This window comes from Anomaloglossus baeobatrachus, chromosome 7 (assembly GCF_048569485.1).
Source record: "Anomaloglossus baeobatrachus isolate aAnoBae1 chromosome 7, aAnoBae1.hap1, whole genome shotgun sequence".
In the NCBI taxonomy this organism is placed as follows: Eukaryota; Metazoa; Chordata; class Amphibia; order Anura; family Aromobatidae; genus Anomaloglossus; species Anomaloglossus baeobatrachus.
Window position 1 is genome coordinate 309,921,775 of NC_134359.1, and position 21,941 is coordinate 309,943,715.

General features: G+C 53.2%; 1 protein-coding gene across 1 annotated transcript; it reads left to right on the forward strand.

The window, feature by feature from the left end:
- Nucleotides 1–1,509: 1,509 nt before the first annotated feature.
- Nucleotides 1,510–19,433, forward strand: LOC142246861 (coiled-coil domain-containing protein 42-like). Its single transcript, XM_075319912.1, has 7 exons — nt 1,510–1,559; nt 1,624–1,726; nt 3,389–3,493; nt 10,197–10,397; nt 18,511–18,732; nt 19,001–19,150; nt 19,326–19,433. Exons 1-7 carry the CDS (start codon nt 1,510–1,512, stop codon nt 19,398–19,400), a joined length of 906 nt encoding a protein of 301 aa, XP_075176027.1. The 3' UTR covers nt 19,401–19,433.
- Nucleotides 19,434–21,941: the final 2,508 nt, after the last annotated feature.

Below are 21,941 nucleotides of genomic sequence, written 5' to 3' on the forward strand. Positions count from 1 at the left end.
AAAAACACCATAAAACCATCTAAAATCAATAAGGGGCGACCCTATAGATAATGCTACACCGCACTCGTATAGATCCCCAGTATGGTTAATGATGTACACGAATAACATGCAGTGACCTGGTGATGTCTATGGTCAGACGCTTCTCGCCTATATCTCCACCAGGAGGGCCGCTATGGGCCCCGATTGGAAGGTTTTCCAAGCCAATAGTCGCGATGCCGCAGCGGCCCTGATGTGAACGGGACCAGGAATCTGTGCACGAGATGCAATAATGACGTAATAAACCGAAAGATGGTCGTTCCCAAAACCCAGAGTCTATATAACAGGAGACAGTGTGGCTATAGAGCAGCGGGCAACAAGGGGTGCCCAGACAAAGCAAAACCGGAGAAGATACAGGTGCCGAGAGAGGCTCCAGAGGGAGGGTGCTGTGCATCAAGCACAGAGCACACTGACTACGCCTGATAGTGTACTGTAGAGCGGAGGAGAGGCCGCCAGACGCCCCACGTGTATGGCTGACCAGCGGCTTCATCAGGAGTGAGGATATAGAGCAGCGAGCAACAAGGGGTGCCCAGACAAAGCAAAACACACTGACTACGCCTGATTGTGTACTGCAGAGCGGAGGAGAGGCCACGAGGCGCCCCACGTGTATCGCTGACCAGCGGCTCCATCAGGAGTGAGGCTATAGAGCAGCGGGCAACAAGGGGTGCCCAGACAAAGCAAAACACACTGACTACGCCTGATAGTGTACTGCAGAGCGGAGGAGAGGCCGCCAGATGCCCCACGTGTATGGCTGACCAGCGGCTTCATCAGGAGTGAGGATATAGAGCAGCGGGCAAACAAGGGGTGCAAAACCGGAGAATAAAATACAGCACACATTACTGGCCACCCGCACCTTGAACCACATTCAACCTCTTCGCCTAGTCACAGATTTTAATAACCAGTGGACATAAGACGCAATCTGCAGAACCATTGGGGCATTCTCAGTACAGAGGCCCAGACTGCCTCTCTGGTGAGTGATGTCCCTCTCCTGACGGCCAGGAGGACACTCAGGCTTAGGGGCCTCCTCACCAGGAGTCACTTCCAAAGACCTACTCAAAGGGCCTTGTTATCAGGGAGTTGGTGTATAATGTATATGGGGGTGTGGTGTACATGGGTGTGGTGTATATGGGTGTGGTGTATATGAGGGAGTGGTTTATATGAGGGTGTTGTGTATACGGGGATGTGGTGTATACAGGGGGAAGTGGTGTATACAGGGGTGTTGTGTATATGGGTGTGTGGTGTATACAGGAGTGTTGTGTATATAGGAGAAAGTGGTGTATACTGGGGAGTGGCGTGTACGGCGGCATGGTGTATACGGGTGTGGTGTATACAGGGTGTGGTGTATACGGCGGAGTGGTGTATACGGGTATGGTGTATATGGGGGTGTGGTGTATACAGGGGGTGTGTATAGCTGCAGCTGTCTTGCTGTCCGGTGGCAGTTGGTGGCAGTTGCTGGCTCTTGGCCTCTGCACCATGGATGTGATCAGACATGACGAGCTGCAGGGAGGACCCCAGCTCCGCAGGTTCGTCCTCCGTTGCCCCCATTGTTGTGCGTTATGGTCTCTTCATTATCTCCTTGTTGTGTAGGAGACTCCCCCCGATTCATGGACGACTTCCGTGGACCCTGCGACTGCTGGAAAGACGGCAACAGGATCGTGATATGCAAGAATCGCTGAGGACCGAGACAGCAGTGAGACCTCATGAGACCCCCACACATCTCACACTCCTTCCCCCCTGATCTTTGACAACTCGTGTGTCCCCCTCCCCTACAGTCCTAGTCAGCTTGTGTGTTTCCCCCTCATGGTCCTTGGCCTCTTCACCCCTCCTTTCCCACCACTACGGTTCTTGTGTTTCCCCTATATGGTCCTCATCATCTGATCCCCTCCACAGTCCTTGTCACCTCTTGTGTTTCCCCTATATGGTCCTCATCATCTCATCCCCTCCACAGTCCTTGTCACCTCTTGTGTTTCCCCTATATGGTCCTCATCATCTCATCCCCTCCACAGTCCTTGTCACCTCTTGTGTTTCCCCTGCATGGTCCTTGTCTCCTCACCCCTCCCTACGGTCCTCGTCACAGTGTGTGTTCACACCGCATGGTTCTCGTCTCCCCCCCCCCATAGTCCTCGTCACCTCTTGCCCCCCCCCCCCACAGCATCCTCTCCTCCTCACCCACACCCCACGGTACTCGTCTCCTCTTGTGTTTCCCCCGCATGGTCCTCGTCTCCTCACCCCCTTTGTTCTTGTCACCTCATGTGTTCCCCCTGCCCAGTCCTCGTCTCCGCAACCTCCCCATAAGACCTCGTGTGTTACCCCTGCATGGTCCTCATCTCCTCACCCCCAATGGTCTCCTCATCACATTATGTGCTCTCATTGCAAGGTTCTCATCTCTTCACCCTCACCCCCCCACAGTTCTCATCACCTTATGTGTTTCCCCCGCATGGTCATCTCCTCACTCTACCCACGGTCCTCATCACCTCGAGTGCTTCTCCTGCATGGTCTTCATCTCCTCACACCCCCTCCCCCACAGTCCTCATCATCTCGTATGTTTCACCTGGCATGGTCGTCTCCTCACTTCCTTCCACCCACCCCCACGGTCCTCATCACCTTGTGTACTTTTCCCGTATGGTTTTCATCTCCTCTCTCCCTCCTACGGTCCTCATCACCTCATGTGCTTCTCCCACATGGTCCGCTTCTCTTCACCCCCTCCCCCCCTTATTGTCCTTCTTCCACATGATTTTCGTCTCCTCACCTCTCCCCCTTTACAGTCCTCATCACCTCATGTGTTTCTCCCACATGGTCTTCGTCTCCTCTCCCCCTACGGTCCTCGTCACCTCATGTTTCCTCCACTTGGTCTTCGTTTCTTCACCCCCTATGGTCCTCGTCACCTCATTTCCTCCACTTGGTCTTCGTCTCCTCTCCCCCTACGGTCCTCGTCACCTTATGTTTCCTCCACTTGGTCTTCGTTTCTTCACCCCCTACGGTCCTTGTCACCTCATGTTTCCTCCACTTGGTCTTCGTTTCTTCACCCCTATGGTCCTCGTCACCTCATTTGCTTCTCCTCCTCCCCCCCCCCCTTACGGTCCTTCTTCCACATGATTTTCGTCTCTTCACCTCTCCCCCATTACGGTCCTCGTCACCTCATGTGCTTCTCCATCTTGGTCCTCTTCTCCTCACTCTCCCCCATGGTCCTCTTTACTTTGTGGGCCGTCCTCTCCCTCGTCATCTATTCCCTGCCTGGATCAGTATTCTGATGAACCAGGTGACTCAGGATGATCACAGCTCCTTCCAGATAGAGATGTCGTCGGTAAGGGCCTCTGTGGCGCTAGCAGCTAACATGGGTTACTGTATACAGGACTTTCACTCCAACATGGAAGAAGTCACCCTGCGGTGGGAGGAGCTACGTGTGCAGGAGGCAGAGCTGAAAGACCAATTACTGAGAAACCAGCGCCTCATACTGGTGAGTGTGGGTATAACAGCTGAACTGTGTGCGTATATACACTGTATATGATGAGGCCGTGCTGCAGACTCTCCCCAGCACTGTAATAACCACACCAGGAAGGAGGAGCTGGAATTCTGGAAATCACCTATGATGAAAAATGGAAACAAAATTATGCAAACTTCTGAACTTCTCTTTCTCCTATCGAGCACATCTGGTCGGTGATTACAAAGCAGCAGCCCACAGTGTCTCCGAGCTTGTCTCCCACAGCCCACCACATCTCTGGACTCGTATCTCGCAGCCCACAGTGTCTCCGAGCTTGTCTCCCACAGCCCACCACATCTCTGGACTCGTATCTCGCAGCCCATAGTGTCTCCGGGCTTGTCTCCCACAGCCCACCACATCTCTGGACTCGTATCTCACAGCCCACAGTGTCTCCGAGCTTGTCTCCCACAGCCCACCACATCTCTGGACTCGTATCTCGCAGCCCATAGTGTCTCCGGGCTTGTCTCCCACAGCCCACCACATCTCTGGACTCGTATCTCGCAGCCCACAGTGTCTCCGGGCTTGTCTCCCACAGCCCACCACATCTCTGGACTCGTATCTCGCAGCCCACAGTGTCTCCGGGCTTGTCTCCCACAGCCCACCACATCTCTGGACTCGTATCTCGCATCCCACAGTGTCTCCGAGCTTGTCTCCCACAGCCCACCACATCTCTGGACTCGTATCTCGCAGCCCATAGTGTCTCCGGGCTTGTCTCCCACAGCCCACCACATCTCTGGACTCGTATCTCGCAGCCCACAGTGTCTCCGGGCTTGTCTCCCACAGCCCACCACATCTCCTTACTCGTATCTCGCAGCCCACAGTGTCTCCGGGCTTGTCTCCCACAGCCCACCACATCTCTGGACTCGTATCTCGCAGCCCACAGTGTCTCCGGGCTTGTCTCCCACAGCCCACCACATCTCTGGACTCGTATTTCGCAGCCCACAGTGTCTCCAGGCTTGTCTCCCACAGCCCACCACATCTCTGGACTTGTATCTCGCAGCCCACAGTGTCTCCGAGCTTGTCTCCCACAGCCCACCACATCTCTGGACTCGTATTTCGCAGCCCACAGTGTCTCCAGGCTTGTCTCCCACAGCCCACCACATCTCTGGACTTGTATCTCGCAGCCCACAGTGTCTCCGAGCTTGTCTCCCACAGCCCACCACATCTCTGGACTCTTATCTCGCAGCCCGCAATGTCTCCGGGCTTATCTCTCGTGGGCCGCAGTGTTTCCACGCTCATCTCTTGTGGCCCACAGCATCTCTGGGCTTTCTCCTGTGGGCAACAGCATATCCTGGCTTGTCTCCCGTGGCCCGCACCATCTCAAGCTCATGTCCCATGGTTGCAGCATCTCCGGACTCATTTCCCACGGTCCGCAGCGTCTCCGGGCTTGTCTTCCAGGGCCCGCAGCGTCTCCAGTCTTGTCTCCCATGGTCTGTAGCATCTTTGAACTTGTCTCCCATGGCTACAGCATGTCCATTCTAGTCACCTGTGGCTGCAGCGTCTTTGGGCTCATCTCCTGTGGCCCACAGCATCTCTGGAGTCGTCTCCCGCGGCTGCAGAGTTTCTGTGCTCATCTCCCCTGGCTGCAGAGTTTTTGTGCTCCGGTCTCCTGGCTGCAGAGTTTCTGTGCTAGTCTCCCCTGGCTGCAGCATCTCTGGACTTGTCTCCCACGGTTGCAGAGTTTCTGTGCTCGTCTCCCGCGGCTGCAGCATCTGTGGACTTGTCGCCCATGGCTGCAGAGTTTCTTTGCTCATCTTCCCTGGCTGCAGAGTTTCTTTGCATGTCTTCCGCTGCTACAGCGTCTCTGGATTTGTCTCCCGCGGCTGCAGTGTTTCTGTGCTTGTTTCCCACGGCTGCAGTGGCTGCAGAGTTTCTGTGCTCATCTCCAGTGGCTGCAGCATCTCTGTGCTCATCTCCCGCGGCTGCAGAGTTTCTGTGCTCGTCTTCCGCGGCTGCAGCGTCTCTGTGCTTGTCTCCCGTGGCTGTAGCATCTCTGGACTTGTCTTCCGTGGCTGCAGAGTTTCTGTGCTCGTCTCCCGTGGCTGCAGCATCTCTGTGCTTGTCTCCCGTGGCTGTAGCATCTCTGGACTTGTCTTCCATGGCTGCAGAGTTTCTGTGCCTGTGTCCCGTGGTTGCAGCATCTCTGGACTTGTCTTCCGTGGCTGCAGCATCTCTGTGCTAGTCTCCCGCGGCTGCAGAGTTTCTATGCTTGTCTCCCGTGGCTGCAGCGTCTCTGGGCTTGTCTCCCATGGCTGCAGCATCTCTGGGCTTGTCTCCCATGGCTGCAGCGTCTCTGGGCTTGTCTCCCATGACTGCAGCATCTCCGTGCTCATCTCCTTTGGCCCACAACATCTCAATGCTGTCTCCTGTGGCTGCAGTGTCTCCAGGCTCGCCTTCCATGGCCGTTATTGGTCAGTGATTACACTGGAGCTGCCGGCAGCGGATCCTGATGACATTCAGGGCAGAACCTTTCTCAGACGACCATTAATAACCTCAGTAATCGCAGCCGAGCGTGGAGGTGCCGGGATTTCTCAAGAGGCTCAGACTCCAGCCTGGCAGGGATCTTATATATAAAACATGGCTTCTATACTTTCTAATTAATATATTGGAATATTCCCATGCCACAGTAATAACTGAATATTCTAGTAGATAAAGTGATAACGGTGCTGAAAGTCTGCCAGTGCAGGATAAACAATGGTTGGATCTCACTGTATTGGTTCTGGGAGGGGCCGTCCACAGACGCAGCGCGATATATTGGCTTGAGGAGACCCTTCATACCTTGTTGTGCACCATGTGTTATCACCTGACGAGGACAATGCCAAGTGTGGCCTATCCCACTAGTCGTGGATCTTAGGCTGAAATCCTGTAGAATAATAATAATGGTGTCAGGAACAAGGCCCTTTTATAGCTTTCAGTTCTCATTTCAGGGTATTGTATCTTACAGGACTGGTGGAGATGGCTGCTCTCTCATATTTTGCTAGTTCAATCTGACTGCATAATTTTCCTCAGAATGATGTAGTCAAAGGGGCTGAGGGAATCCCCATTTACAGACAAAAGGGCTCCGATCAGTCTGGGAATAGACAATGGTTAACTTTAACAAACAATAGGACCCATAAGTCTGGCCTAATTAAGAACACTTCACCCCCCACACAAGTGGCCAGATGCTGAGTCATGCCAGAAATGTCATCAGATAGCTTTACTTGACTGCGGAGGCATGCATAAAGTTCCTGAAGAAGGGGTTAACTTTCCAGCTGAATTATTGTATTATGTACAGTACATTAGGTAAAAAAGACGATTCTGAGCCAGAGCTGCATAGATATAATGTTACAAAGATGGCTGACAAACGTAAAATGGGGAAGAAGCAAGGGGTTACTGATGTTGCAGTAACAGGGTGGCAGCTTCTCATCCATTCTGCTCTGTGGCTGCCCGGAAAGCCAACGTCACACTGATTGACAGCCGGCACCTCGTTGCCTAACTGCCTTTGTGGCCCTAGTGTTGCCTCTATAAGAGGGCTATTATTCATCATGTAACCGAAGTCCTTTTCTTGAGGAATTTATAAAGCTTTGAATATTTGCACAAAAGGGAAAGATTGTCCTAAATAGCAAAATAAGGTCCTCCCATTGTGCTGCCGGCACCTCCGCAGGCTGCTCTGGTGGTCTGCTCTGCTGTAAAGTGATATTGGATAACCCCCTTTCAATGTTCCTAATGTGTCTAGTAAAATAAAAGCAAACTCCCCTCCAGAGTGGGCTGCACGCCGAGCGCTGTGTACGCTGTAATGTCGTGTGAGCGCGGTGTACGCTGTAATGTCGTGTGAGCGCGGTGTACGCTGTAATGTCGTGTGAGCGCGGTGTACGCTGTAATGTCGTGTGAGCGCGGTGTACGCTGTAATGTCGTGTGAGCGCGGTGTACGCTGTAATGTCGTGTGAGCGCTGTGTACGCTGTAATGTCGTGTGAGCGCGGTGTACGCTGTAATGTCGTGTGAGCGCTGTGTACGCTGTAATGTCGTGTGAGCGCTGTGTACGCTGTAATGTCGTGTGAGCGCGGTGTACGCTGTAATGTCGTGTGAGCGCTGTGTACGCTGTAATGTCGTGTGAGCGCGGTGTACGCTGTAATGTCGTGTGAGCGCGGTGTACGCTGTAATGTCGTGTGAGCGCGGTGTACGCTGTAATGTCGTGTGAGCGCTGTGTACGCTGTAATGTCGTGTGAGCGCGGTGTACGCTGTAATGTCGTGTGAGCGCTGTGTACGCTGTAATGTCGTGTGAGCGCGGTGTACGCTGTAATGTCGTGTGAGCGCTGTGTACGCTGTAATGTCGTGTGAGCGCGGTGTACGCTGTAATGTCGTGTGAGCGCTGTGTACGCTGTAATGTCGTGTGAGCGCGGTGTACGCTGTAATGTCGTGTGAGCGCGGTGTACGCTGTAATGTCGTGTGAGCGCTGTGTACGCTGTAATGTCGTGTGAGCGCTGTGTACGCTGTAATGTCATGTGAGTGCTGTAGGGCATCCTCTGAGACACTGCAGTGATTGGCGCACTGCCCGCCCGGGAGGTAGGGATCCTCTTAATTTTACTAGACACATTCGGAATATTGAAAGGGATTCTCCAGGAAAGCAGAAGCGCTCTAACTGTATGTCGTGATATCCAGAGACATCCCTTGGCCTTTACGATTACTCGCACATATTTGGCTGTGGCTGCTTCAGTCATCCCTCGGCTTCGGTGGTTACTTGCACATATTTGGCTGTGGTTGCTTCAGTCATCCCTCGGCATCTGTGGTTACTTGCAGATATTTGCCTGTGGCTGCTTCAGTCATCCCTCGGCTTCGGTGGTTACTTGCACATATTTGGCTGTGGCTGCTTCAGTCATCCCCGGCTGTGGCTGCTTCAGTCATCCCTGGCTGTGGCTGCTTCAGTCATCCCTGCTGTGGCTGCTTCAGTCATCCCTTGGCTTCGGTGGTTACTCGCACATATTTGGTGTGGCATCTTCAGTCATCCCTCGGCTTCAGTGGTTACTTTCGAAGGTTACTTGCACAGATTTGTCTGTGGCTGCTTCAGTCATCCCTGGCTGTGGCTGCTTCAGTCATCCCTTGGCTTCGGTGGTTACTTGCAGATATTTGGCTATGGCTGCTTTAGTCATCCCTCGGCTTTGGTGGTTACTTGCAGATATTTGGCTGTGGCTGCTTCAGTCATCCCTCGGCTTCGGTGGTTACTTGCAGATATTTGGCTGTGGCTGCTTCAGTCATTCCTCGGCTTCGGTTGTTACTTGCACATATTTGGCTTTGGCTGCTTCAGTCATCCCCGGCTGTGGCTGCTTCAGTCATCCCTTGGCTTCGGTGGTTACTTGCACATATTTGGTGTGGCATCTTCAGTCATCCCTCGGCTTCAGTGGTTACTTTCGAAGGTTACTTGCACAGATTTGTCTGTGGCTGCTTCAGTCATCCCTGGCTGTGGCTGCTTCAGTCATCCCTTGGCTTTGGTGGTTACTTGCAGATATTTGGCTGTGGCTGCTTCAGTCATCCCTTGGCTTCGGTGGTTACTTGCAGATATTTGGCTATGGCTGCTTTAGTCATCCCTCGGCTTCGGTGGTTACTTGCAGATATTTGGCTGTGGCTGCTTCAGTCATCCCTCGGCTTCGGTGGTTACTTGCAGATATTTGGCTGTGGCTGCTTCAGTCATCCCTCAGCTTCAGTGGTTACTTGCAGATATATGGCTGTGGCTGCTTCAGTCATCCCTCGGCTTTGGTGGTTACTTGCAGATATTTGGCTATGGCTGCTTTAGTCATCCCTCAGCTTCAGTGGTTACTTGCAGATATTTGGCTATGGCTGCTTTAGTCATCCCTCAGCTTCGGTGGTTACTTGCAGATATTTGGCTGTGGCTGCTTCAGTCATCCCTCGGCTTCGGTGGTTACTTGCAGATATTTGGCTGTGGCTGCTTCAGTCATCCCTCAGCTTCGGTGGTTACTTGCAGATATATGGCTGTGGCTGCTTCAGTCATCCTTCGGCTTCGGTGTGCCATCCACGTGTGGCGTAGTTGTAAAATAGGCGTCGTTTTCAAACACAAACAGGGAACATGTTAACATTTTGAACCCCACCCCTGTTTACAGCAGCTTCCTAAGACAGCGGACACCTCCGCAGCCTGACGGCCATCTTTCTCTATTCAGATCCAATACCGGAAAAAAGATGAGTTCAAGTCTTCTTTATTGTGCAAACACGGGTGACATGTTGTGCAGGGAGGGGAGCCGAAGCCTCGGACAATGGTGACCGTTTTGCGCTAGTGTGGCGCTTCTACGGGTTAGGCCCCGTACATGTCACCCATGTTTGCACAATAAAGAAGACTTGATCTCATCCCCGGTGAGTTGCTGCTTTTTTCCGCTTTACTGTGTTGGATCTGGATTTTCGCGCTGTGGTCTGTCGTTGAGCGTGCAGCTCCGGGATAGGTGTCCCATGTCTGGTTCCTTAGACCAGTGCGGAGCTGATTGACGCTCGTCTGTGGTGCCCGGTCTTTTCTCTCCACATTTGATTATCATTCTCTATACTGAGATGTGTCTGGTTTCCCTCATGGAATGATATTACATTATATTGACTATCCTTCTACGTCCTGGTAGAGCCCCCAACGCTGAGGTGTAGAGAGCTATGGGACATGAGGGGGCTGCGTCCTCTCTAACCATCTTCAGCTTGTCTGAGTTACAGGAGAATGAGGTGAAATGTCGGCAAACAGAGGCGAAAGCGAGGAGAGCCCGAGAAATCTGTAACCAGAGGGAACAGCAACTGCGTGTCCTGCAGGAGTCGCAACAATCACTGGTCAAAAGGAAGCAAAAGATCCAAGCCCAAATCAAACAATACAACAAGTTCTGTGACTTTCTGCAGTGCACAATGGAAGCATCAGAGGAGGTGAGAGAATGAGAGGTGGAACAGTGGAGCGATCCAGGAGAGAGCGAGAGGTGGAACAGTGGAGCAATCCACAGAGAGAGCGAGAGGTGGAACAGTGGAGCGATCCAGGAGAGAGAGAGAGGTGGAACAGTGGAGCAATCCACAGAGAGAACGAGAGGTGGAACAGTGGAGTGATCCAGGAGAGAGCGAGAGGTGGAACAGTGGAGTGATCCAGGAGAGAGCGAGAGGTGGAACAGTGGAGCAATCCACAGAGAGAACGAGAGGTGGAACAGTGGAGTGATCCAGGAGAGAGCGAGAGGTGGAACAGTGGAGTGATCCAGGAGAGAACGAGAGGTGGAAAAGTGGAGCGATCCAGGAGAAAACGAGAGGTGTAACAGTGAGAACGAGAGGTGGAAAACTGGAGCGATCCAAAAGAGAATGAGAGGTGGAACAGTGGAGCAATTCACAGAGAGAGCGAGAGGTGGAACAGTGGAGTGATCCACAGAGAGAGCGAGAGGTGTAACAGTGGAGCGATCCAGGACAGAACGAAAGGTGGAACAGTGGAGCAATCCACAGAGAGAACGAGAGGTGGAAAAGTGGAGCAATCCACAGAGAGAACGAGAGGTGGAAAAGTGGAGTGATCCAGGAGAGAATGAGAGGTGGAACAGTGGAGCAATCCAAAGAGAGAACGAGAGGTGGAAAAGTGGAGTGATCCAGGAGAGAACGAGAGGTGGAACAGTGGAGTGATCCACAGAGAGAGCGAGAGGTGTAACAGTGGAGCAATCCACAGAGAGAACGAGAGGTGGAAAAGTGGAGTGATCCAGGAGAGAAAGAAAGGTGGAACAGTGGAGCGATCCAAAAGAGAATGAGAGGTGGAACAGTGGAGTGATTCACAGAGAGAGCGAGAGGTGTAACAGTGGAGCAATCCACAGAGAGAACGAGAGGTGGAAAAGTGGAGCGATCCAGGAGAGAATGTGAGGTGGAACAGTGGAGCAATCCACAGAGAGAACGAGAGGTGGAAAAGTGGAGTGATCCAGGAGAGAACGAAAAGGTGGAACAGTGGAGCGATCCAAAATGGAATGAGAGGTGGAACAGTGGAGTGATCCACAGAGAGAGCGAGAGGTGGAACAGTGGAGCAATCCACAGAGAGAACGAGAGGTGGAACAGTGGAGCGATCCACAGAGAGAATGAGAGGTGGAACAATGGAGCAATCCACAGAGAGAACGAGAGGTGGAAAAGTGGAGCGATCCAGGAGAGAATGAGAGGTGGAACAGTGGAGCAATCCACAGAGAGAGCGAGAGGTGGAACAGTGGAGTGATCCACGGAGAGAACGAAAAGGTGGAACAGTGGAGCGATCCAAAAGGGAATGAGAGGTGGAACAGTGGAGTGATCCACAGAGAGAGCGAGAGGTGGAACAGTGGAGCAATCCACAGAGAGAACGAGAGGTGGAACAATGGAGCAATCCACAGAGAGAACGAGAGGTGGAAAAGTGGAGCGATCCAGGAGAGAATGAGAGGTGGAACAGTAGAGCAATCCACAGAGAGAACGAGAGGTTGAACAGTGGAGTGATCCACGGAGAGAACGAGAGGTGGAACAGCGAACGGATCGATGGAGAGAAAGAGAGGTGGAACAGTGGAGCGATCCAGGAGAGAAAAATAGTTGGAACAGTAGAGGAATCCACGGAGAGAAGGAGAGGTGGGACTGTTGAGCTATCCTAGGTAGATGAACTTAAAAATAACAACAGTCAAAAAATGTTGCACAACTTTGAATTGTCCAAAAATTTTGCAACATTTCAATCACTTATGGAATAATCTGGAAAACCAGTGGATGTATCAGATCCTTCCAGATTAGTTTGGTATTGCCTTGTGTGCTCCAGCATTAGGCCACGCTGCCACATGTGGTCAATACCAATAAAACATCAGATTACACTCACCTCAGTGTTAAAAAATGATGCATAAGAAAAAAAGATTGCAGCATGTTGTGTGGCAGTGTGTATCCGATCACACGCACCCATACAAGTCTATGGTGCCTGTGAAACATCGGACTGCACTCGGGTGACATCGGTCCGATGTATGCAGACAGACAATGGGGGAGATGGAGAAATTAATCTCTTCTCCAAACCTGTGATCTGATCACAAGATCGCATCACAGTAAAGGACTCGGATCACGCTCACATCTGGCGCCATACACTAATGAGAACAAGGCTTTATAGGTAGAGTCTAAAGAAGAACATTAAGAACCAACGCTGAGATTTACATAGTGTATACAGATCTGCAGTACACCAGGGGCGGTGCTCTATATATAGTGTATACAGATCAGCAGTACACCAGTGGTGTGCTGAATATAGAGTGTATACAGATCAGCAGTAAACCAGGGGCGGTGCTCTATATATAGTGTATACAGATCAGCAGTACACCAGTGGTGTGCTGAATATAGAGTGTATACAGATCAGCAGTACACCAGTGGTGTGCTGAATATAGAGTGTATACAGATCAGCAGTAAACCAGGGGCGGTGCTCTATATATAGTGTATACAGATCAGCAGTACACCAGGGGTGGTGCTCTATATATAGTGTATACAGATCTGAAGTACACCAGGGGCGGTGCTCTATATAGAGTGTATACAGATCAGCAGTACACCAGGGGCGGTGCTCTATATAGAGTGTATACAGATCAGCAGTACACCAGTGGTGTGCTGAATATAGAGTGTATACAGATCAGCAGTAAACCAGGGGCGGTGCTCTATATATAGTGTATACAGATCTGCAGTACACCAGGGGTGGTGCTCTATATAGAGTGTATACAGATCAGCAGTACACCAGAGGCTGTGCTCTATATATAGTGTATACAGATCAGCAGTACACCAGGGGCTGTGCTCTATATATAGTGTATACAGATTAGCAGTACACCAGAGGCTGTGCTCTATATATAGTGTATACAGATCAGCAGTACACCAGGGGCGGTGCTCTATATATAGTGTATACATATCAGCAGTACACCAGAGGCTGTGCTCTATATATAGTGTATACAGATCACCAGTATACCAGGGGCTGTGCTCTATATATAGTGTAACAGAGAACAATAGAGATAGGTGATAATGCCTATCTCTATTGTTCTCTGTTATCTGCCGGCGGGTGGCTGCTGCCTGGATTAACGATTTACATGCTGTCAAAGGGGTTGTGACTTGCACAACTCCATCTGGTGAGTATTCACTCCCCTTCCCTCACCCCATTTTATTGGGGTAATACCCTATTTGCGCTTCTTTGTCCACAGCTTTATACTATATATAGTGTATACAGATCAGCAGTACACCAGGAGCTGTGCTCTATATATAGTGTATACAGATCAGCAGAACAATGGGGACAGTGCTGTATTTACAGTGTATACAGATCATGAGTACACCGGGTCCTGTATACACAGTATACAGATCAGTGGTACATCGGGTGCTGTTTATATACAGTATATAGATCTGCGGTGCACTGGACTTGCTGTGGAGCCTCTGGCTGGTGAAGTTTGATCAGTCATTGGATGAATTTTGTTTCAGTTTCAGTTTCGGGAGATGTCCTTGGTTGGATTTGCACCTTTATGGACACCTCCCATTATCTCCAGATGGCTATGCTGTATATATAGAGTATACAGATCCGTACACTGGGTGCTCTTTATACACTGGAGATCAAAATTAGAGAACAATGTCTGGTCAGTTACTTTTTTCAGAAATAATGTAATCTCTATTGATGACCATGCTCTGGTTTTGTGTAAGGGGCGCACCATGCCACTAGAGCAGGGTAAGGGGAGCACCATGCCACTAGAGCAGGGTAAGGGGAGCACCATGCCACTAGAGCAGGGTAAGGGGTGCACCATGCCACTAGAACAGGGTAAGGGGCGCACCATGCCACTAGAACAGGGTAAGGGGGGCACCATACCACTAGAACAGGGTAAGGGGTGCACCATGCCACTAGAGCAGGGTAAGGGGAGCACCATGCCACTAGAGCAGGGTAAGGGGCGCACCATGCCACTAGAGCAGGGTAAGGGGCGCACCATGCCACTAGAACAGGGTAAGGGGCGCACCATGCCACTAGAGCAGGGTAAGGGGCGCACCATGCCACTAGAACAGGGTAAGGGGTGCACCATGCCACTAGAGCAGGGTAAGGGGAGCACCATGCCACTAGACCAGGGTAAGGGGCGCACCATGCCACTAGACCAGGGTAAGGGGCGCACCATGCCACTAGAACAGGGTAAGGGGCGCACCATGCCACTAGAGCAGGGTAAGGGGAGCACCATGCCACTAGAGCAGGGTAAGGGGCGCACCATGCCACTAGAGCAGGGTAAGGGGCGCACCATGCCACTAGAGCAGGGTAAGGGGCGCACCATGCCACTAGAGCAGGGTAAGGGGCGCACCATGCCACTAGAGCAGGGTAAGGGGCGCACCATGCCACTAGAGCAGGGTAAGGGGCGCACCGTGCCACTATAGCAGGGTAAGGAGCGCACCGTGCCACTAGAGCAGGGTAAGGGGAGCACCATGCCACTAGAGCAGGGTAAGGGGCGCACCATGCCACTAGAGCAGGGTAAGGGGCGCACCATGCCACTAGAACAGGGTAAGGGGAGCACCATGACACTAGAGCAGGGTAAGGGGCGCACCATGCCACTAGAGCAGGGTAAGGGGCGCACCATGCCACTAGAACAGGGTAAGGGGAGCACCATGCCACTAGAGCAGGGTAAGGGGCGCACCATGCCACTAGAACAGGGTAAGGGGAGCACCATGCCACTAGAGCAGGGTAAGGGGTGCACCATACCACTAGAACAGGGTAAGGGGCGCACCATGCCACTAGAACAGGGTAAGGGGAGCACCATGCCACTAGAGCAGGGTAAGGGGTGCACCATGCCACTAGAGCAGGGTAAGGGGAGCACCATGCCACTAGAGCAGGGTAAGGGGTGCACCAGGCCACTAGAGCAGGGTAAGGGGTACACCATGCCACTAGAACAGGGTAAGGGGTGCACCATACCACTAGAGCAGGGTAAGGGGTACACCATGCCACTAGAGCAGGGTAAGGGGAGCACCATGACACTAGAGCAGGGTAAGGGGCGCACCATGCCACTAGAGCAGGGTAAGGGGCGCACCATGCCACTAGAACAGGGTAAGGGGGGCATCATACCACTAGAACAGGGTAAGGGGCGCACCATGCCACTAGAACAGGGTAAGGGGAGCACCATGCCACTAGAGCAGGGTAAGGGGTGCACCATACCACTAGAACAGGGTAAGGGGCGCACCATGCCACTAGAACAGGGTAAGGGGAGCACCATGCCACTAGAGCAGGGTAAGGGGTGCACCATGCCACTAGAGCAGGGTAAGGGGAGCACCATGCCACTAGAGCAGGGTAAGGGGTGCACCAGGCCACTAGAGCAGGGTAAGGGGTACACCATGCCACTAGAACAGGGTAAGGGGTGCACCATACCACTAGAGCAGGGTAAGGGGTACACCATGCCACTAGAGCAGGGTAAGGGGCGAACCGTGCCACCAGAACAGGGTAAGGGGTGCACCATGCCACTAGAGCAGGGTAAGGGGTGCACCATGCCACTAGAGCAGGGTAAGGGGCGAACCGTGCCAATAGAACAGGGTAAGGGGTGCACCGTGCCACTAGAACAGGGTAAGGGGCGCACCGTGCCACTAGAGCAGGGTAAGGGGCGCACCGTGCCACTAGAGCAGGGTAAGGGGCGCACCGTGCCACTAGAACAGGGTAAGGGGTGCACCATGCCACTAGAACAGGGTAAGGGGTGCACCATGCCACTAGAACAGGGTAAGGGGCGCACCATGCCACTAGAACAGGGTAAGGGGCGCACCATGCCACTAGAACAGGGTAAGGGGCGCACCATGCCACTAGAACAGGGTAAGGGGCGCACCATGCCACTAGAACAGGGTAAGGGGTGCACCATGCCACTAGAACAGGGTAAGGGGTGCACCATGCCACTAGAACAGGGTAAGGGGCGCACCATGCCACTAGAACAGGGTAAGGAGTGCACCATGCCACTAGAACAGGGTAAGGGGCGCACCATGCCACTAGAACAGGGTAAGGGGTGCACCATACCACTAGAGCAGGGTAAGGGGTACACCATACCACTAGAACAGGGTAAGGGGTGCACCATGCCACTAGAGCAGGGTAAGGGGTGCACCATGCCACTAGAACAGGGTAAGGGGCGCACCGTGAAACTAGAACAGGGTAAGGGGTGCACCATGCCACTAGAACAGGGTAAGGGGCGCACCATGCCACTAGAACAGGATAAGGGGCGCACCATGCCACTAGAACAGGGTAAGGGGCGCACCATGCCACTAGAGCAGGGTAAGGGGCGCACCGTGCCACTAGAAGAGGGTAAGAGTGGGCAAACCATGACCCTTCCTCCACCGCCTCTCACTGACTTCTTAACACACTTTGGGTTCAGTCTTTTCCCAGTTTGTGGATGCTGATAATGTTTCCCATCAGACCCAAATAAATTACACTTGCTTTCATCATTAAAATGACCTGTGGCCACTTCTCTGTCCACACAACATGCTCCTCACCAAAGGGGAGTCTAGCCTTGTGATTTTTTCTGCTAATGAGAGGTTTGGTCACTGCAGAGTGGGCTTTCAGTCCAAATGCTCTTACACATCGTGACACTGTAAAGCTGGTGTCACACATAACGACGACGACAACGACGTCGCTGCTACGTCACCATTTTCTGTGACGTTGCAGCGACGTCCCGTCGCTGTCGCTGTGTGTGACATCCAGCAACGACCTGGCCCCTGCTGTGAGGTCGCCGGTCGTTGCTGAATGTCCAGCTTCATTTTTTGGTCGTCACTCTCCCGCTGTGACACACACATCGCTGTGTGTGACAGCGAGAGAGCGACGAAATGAAGCGATCAGGAGCCGGCACTGGCAGCTGCGGTAAGCTGTAACCAGCGTAAACATCGGGTAACCAAGGGAAGACCTTTCCCTGGTTACCCGATGTTTACGCTGGTTACCAGCCTCCGCTCTTGCTGCCAGTGCCGGCTCCTGCACTGTGACATGTGGCTGCAGTACGCATCGGGTAATTAACCCGATGTATACTGTAGCAAGGAGAGCAAGGAGCCAGCGCTAAGCAGTGCGCGCGGCTCCCTGCTCTCTGCACTGTGACATGTAGCTGCAGCACACATCGGGTTAATTAACCCGATGTGTGCTGCAGGAGAGCAAGGAGCCAGCGCTAAGCGCGGCTCCCTGCTCTCTGAACTGTGACATGTAGCTGCAGCACACATCGGGTTAATTAACCCGATGTGTGCTGCAGGAGAGCAAGGAGCCAGAGCTAAGCGCGGCTCCCTGCTCTCTGAACTGTGACATGTAGCTGCAGCACACATCGGGTTAATTAACCCGATGTGTGCTGCAGGAGAGCAAGGAGCCAGCGCTAAGCGCGGCTCCCTGCTCTCTGCACATGTAGCACAGCGACCTTATGATCGCTGCTTCTGCTGTGTTTGACAGCTAAGCAGCGATCATAACAGCGACTTACAAGGTCGCTGTTACGTCACCGAAAATGGTGACGTAACAGCGACGTCGTTGTCGCTGTCGTTTAGTGTGAACCCAGCTTAAGACGAGACAGATCCTTACCCTGTTCAGTGTGGAACTGCCGAGCAATTCCAGCTGCAGTGTGGAAATGATCACCTATGGAGTTTCTTCGCATTATCCCCTCCTCTCTATGGAGATTCTCCGCATTATCCTGTCCTCTCTATGGAGATTTTCCGCATTATCCTCTCCTCTCTGGCATTTGTCTTTTGAGGGCAACCAGCCTTCTTGGGGGACTGGAAAGAGTTTGGGATGTTGTAAAGATGCAATATTCTCAAAATCACAGACTTGGAACAACCAACTTCTCTTGCTATGGCTGATAGGGTCACTCCTTTGGCCTTCATCTGGACAACCTGCTGCCGGAGGGTTTCAGTCACTTTGGAACGGCAAAGTCAAGTTAGGAGCCAGTTACATGGGGATTGTCAGATAATAGAAGAAATAAGCACCAGGTGCAGATTAGCACCAATAACGTGCCTCTGGCTGGTGCAGTTCGGTAGTGTATAGTGTACACACATCGGGGTGCACAGGACTCGGAGCCTCAGTCATTGGCTGAATCTCGTCTCGTTTCAGTTTCGGTCCTTGGGGGACGTCCTCGGCCGGTTCTACACCTTGGTGGACGCCTCCCATTATCTCCAGCAGGCCGTGCAGGAGGCGCAGGCTTCTATCCACCAGACCAGAGGACAACTCTGCACCTTCCTGAAGGAGAAATGCGATGAGTTGCTGCAGCTCGACAACCAGCTGGGCCAACTACAGAGCAACTTGGACGAAGCTCAGAACCAGCGACTTGTGTTGGTGAGGATGGATGCTGGGTAATGTAGTTCTTCGTGTAGTCGCTGTGTATAAAGAGACCACTGCTGTCTTGCGCACATGATGCCGGTGAACCGTAGGACCAATGCTGAGGTTTTCAGGACTCACTGCTGGGGCCTCCTGCGGGACCACCAGGACCACTGCACAGTGACCAATAACCCCCTTCCCCACCCTCGACAGCAGCGCTGGTGTCTGAGGGTCCGGATCCAGGGGCTGATGTACCAGCTGCTGTTTTACTCTTCTCTCCTTGCAGGAATCACGCTGGATGCACATTCAGAATACGGCCACAAAGAAGACCCTTGTGATCGGCACAATAAAAATGGCAGCACAGAACCTCCTCCATCGTATCACTGTCCTGGACAGGAAAGTCGCCACAAAGGACCCCGTGACACAGCTGGAGATGGTGAGGGTCTACATGGTGGCCACTTATCATGAGATGACGGGAGGGCACACGAGATCATATCTGCACTTGACCACCCATATCGTGAGGAGCAGCCACGAATGCAAGACACGAGGAGGATGAAGGGGATCTAATGAGCTGCGTTCAGTCTACTAACTACAATTCTGCCCCAACACAGGTCCAGCAACACATCCAGGATCTTACAGACGTCTACGAGGTCACAAGACGCCAACTGGAAACCAAAGCAGCGTGAAGACCGTGAGCGACTGATACCAAAAATAAATGAGTGTCCACTGAGAGCGGTCTCCTCACGTACGAGACAAAGGCTGGATGCACCATCACCTCACGTACGAGACACGACCGCTGCAGCACCATCACCTCGCGTATGAGACACTATCCCTGCAGCACCATCACCTCACGTACGAGGCACTATCCCTGCAGCACCATCACCTCACATACGAGACACGACCCCTGCAGCACCATCACCACACGTACGAGACACGATCCCTGCGGCACCAACACCTCATGTACGAGGCACAATCTCTGCAGCACCATCACCTCACGTACGAGGCACTATCCCTGCAGCACCATCACCTCACGTAAGAGACATGATCCCTGCAGCACCATCACCTCACGTACAAGGTACGATCCCTGCAGCACCATCACCTCACGTACAAGGTACGATCCCTGCAGCACCATCACCTCACATACGAGACACGACCCCTGCAGCACCATCACCTCACGTACGAGACACTATCCCTGCAGCACCATCACCTCACGTACGAGGCACTATCCCTGCAGCACCATCACCTCACATACGAGACACGACCCCTGCAGCACCATCACCACACGTACGAGACACGATCCCTGCGGCACCAACACCTCATGTACGAGGCACAATCTCTGCAGCACCATCACCTCACGTACGAGGCACTATCCCTGCAGCACCATCACCTCACGTAAGAGACACGATCCCTGCAGCACCATCACCTCACGTACAAGGTACGATCCCTGCAGCACCATCACCTCACGTACAAGGTACGATCCCTGCAGCACCATCACCTCACATACGAGACACGACCCCTGCAGCACCATCACCTCACGTACGAGACACGATCCCTGCAGCACCATCACCTCACGTACGAGACACGATCCCTGCAGCACCATCACCTCACGTACGAGACACGACCCCTGCAGCACCATCACCACACGTACGAGACACGATCCCTGCAGCACCAACACCTCACGTACAAGGCACGATCCCTGCAGCACCATCACCTCACGTACGAGGCACTATCCCTGCTGCACCATCACCTCACGTATGAGGCACTATCCCTGCTGCAACGTCATCTCACGTATGAGGCACTATCCCTGCAGCACCATCACCTCACGTACGAGGCACGATCCCTGCAGCACCATCACCTCACGTACGAGACACGATCCCTGCAGCACCATCACCTCACGTACGAGGCACGATCCCTGCAGCACCATCACCTCACGTACGAGGCACTATCCCTGCAGCACCATCACCTCACGTATGAGGCACTATCCCTGCAGCACCATCACCTCACGTACGAGACACGACCCCTGCACCACCATCACCTCACGTACGAGACACGATCCCTGCAGCACCATCACCTCACGTACGAGGCACTATCCCTGCTGCACCATCACCTCACGTACGAGGCACTATCCCTGCAGCACCATCACCTCACGTACAAGGCACAATCCCTGCAGCACCATCACCTCACGTACGAGACACTATCCTTGCAGCACCATCACCTCACGTACGAGACACGACCCCTGCAGCACCATCACCTCACGTACGAGACACGACCCCTGCACCACCATCACCTCACGTACGAGACACGATCCCTGCAGCACCATCACCTCACGTACGAGACACGACCCCTGCAGCACCATCACCTCACGTACAAGGCACAATCCCTGCAGCACCATCACCTCACGTACAAGGCACAATCCCTGCAGCACCATCACCTCACGTACAAGGCACAATCCCTGCAGCACCATCACCTCACGTACAAGGCACAATCCCTGCAGCACCATCACCTCACGTACGAGGCACGATCCCTGCAGCACCATCACCTCACGTACGAGGCACTATCCCTGCAGCACCATCACCTCACGTACGAGACACGACCCCTGCAGCACCATCACCTCACGTACGAGACACGACCCCTGCAGCACCATCACCTCACGTACGAGACACGACCCCTGCACCACCATCACCTCACGTACGAGACACGATCCCTGCAGCACCATCACCTCACGTACGAGGCACTATCCCTGCTGCACCATCACCTCACGTACGAGGCACTATCCCTGCAGCACCATCACCTCACGTACAAGGCACAATCCCTGCAGCACCATCACCTCACGTACAAGGCACGATCCCTGCAGCACCATCACCTCACGTACGAGGCACTATCCTTGCAGCACCATCACCTCACGTACGAGACACGATCCCTGCAGCACCATCACATCACGTACGAGACACAAATCCTGCAGCACCATCACCTCACGTACGAGACACGATCCCTGCAGCACCATCACCTCACGTACGAGACACGACCCCTGCAGCACCATCACCTCACGTACGAGACACGACCCCTGCAGCACCATCACCTCACGTACGAGACACGACCCCTGCAGCACCATCACCTCACGTACGAGGCACTATCCCTGCTGCAACGTCATCTCACGTACGAGGCACTATCCCTGCAGCACCATCACCTCACGTACGAGGCACGATCCCTGCAGCACCATCACCTCA

Coding starts and splice junctions, on each gene's coding strand:
- LOC142246861 (XM_075319912.1), top strand. CDS start 1,510: ATGGATGTGATCAGACATGACGAGCTGCAGGGAGGACCCCAGCTCCGC. Junction 1,560..1,623: donor GGAGGACCCCAGCTCCGCAG/GTTCGTCCTCCG, acceptor CTTGTTGTGTAG/GAGACTCCCCCCGATTCATG. Junction 19,151..19,325: donor CCGTGACACAGCTGGAGATG/GTGAGGGTCTAC, acceptor GCCCCAACACAG/GTCCAGCAACACATCCAGGA.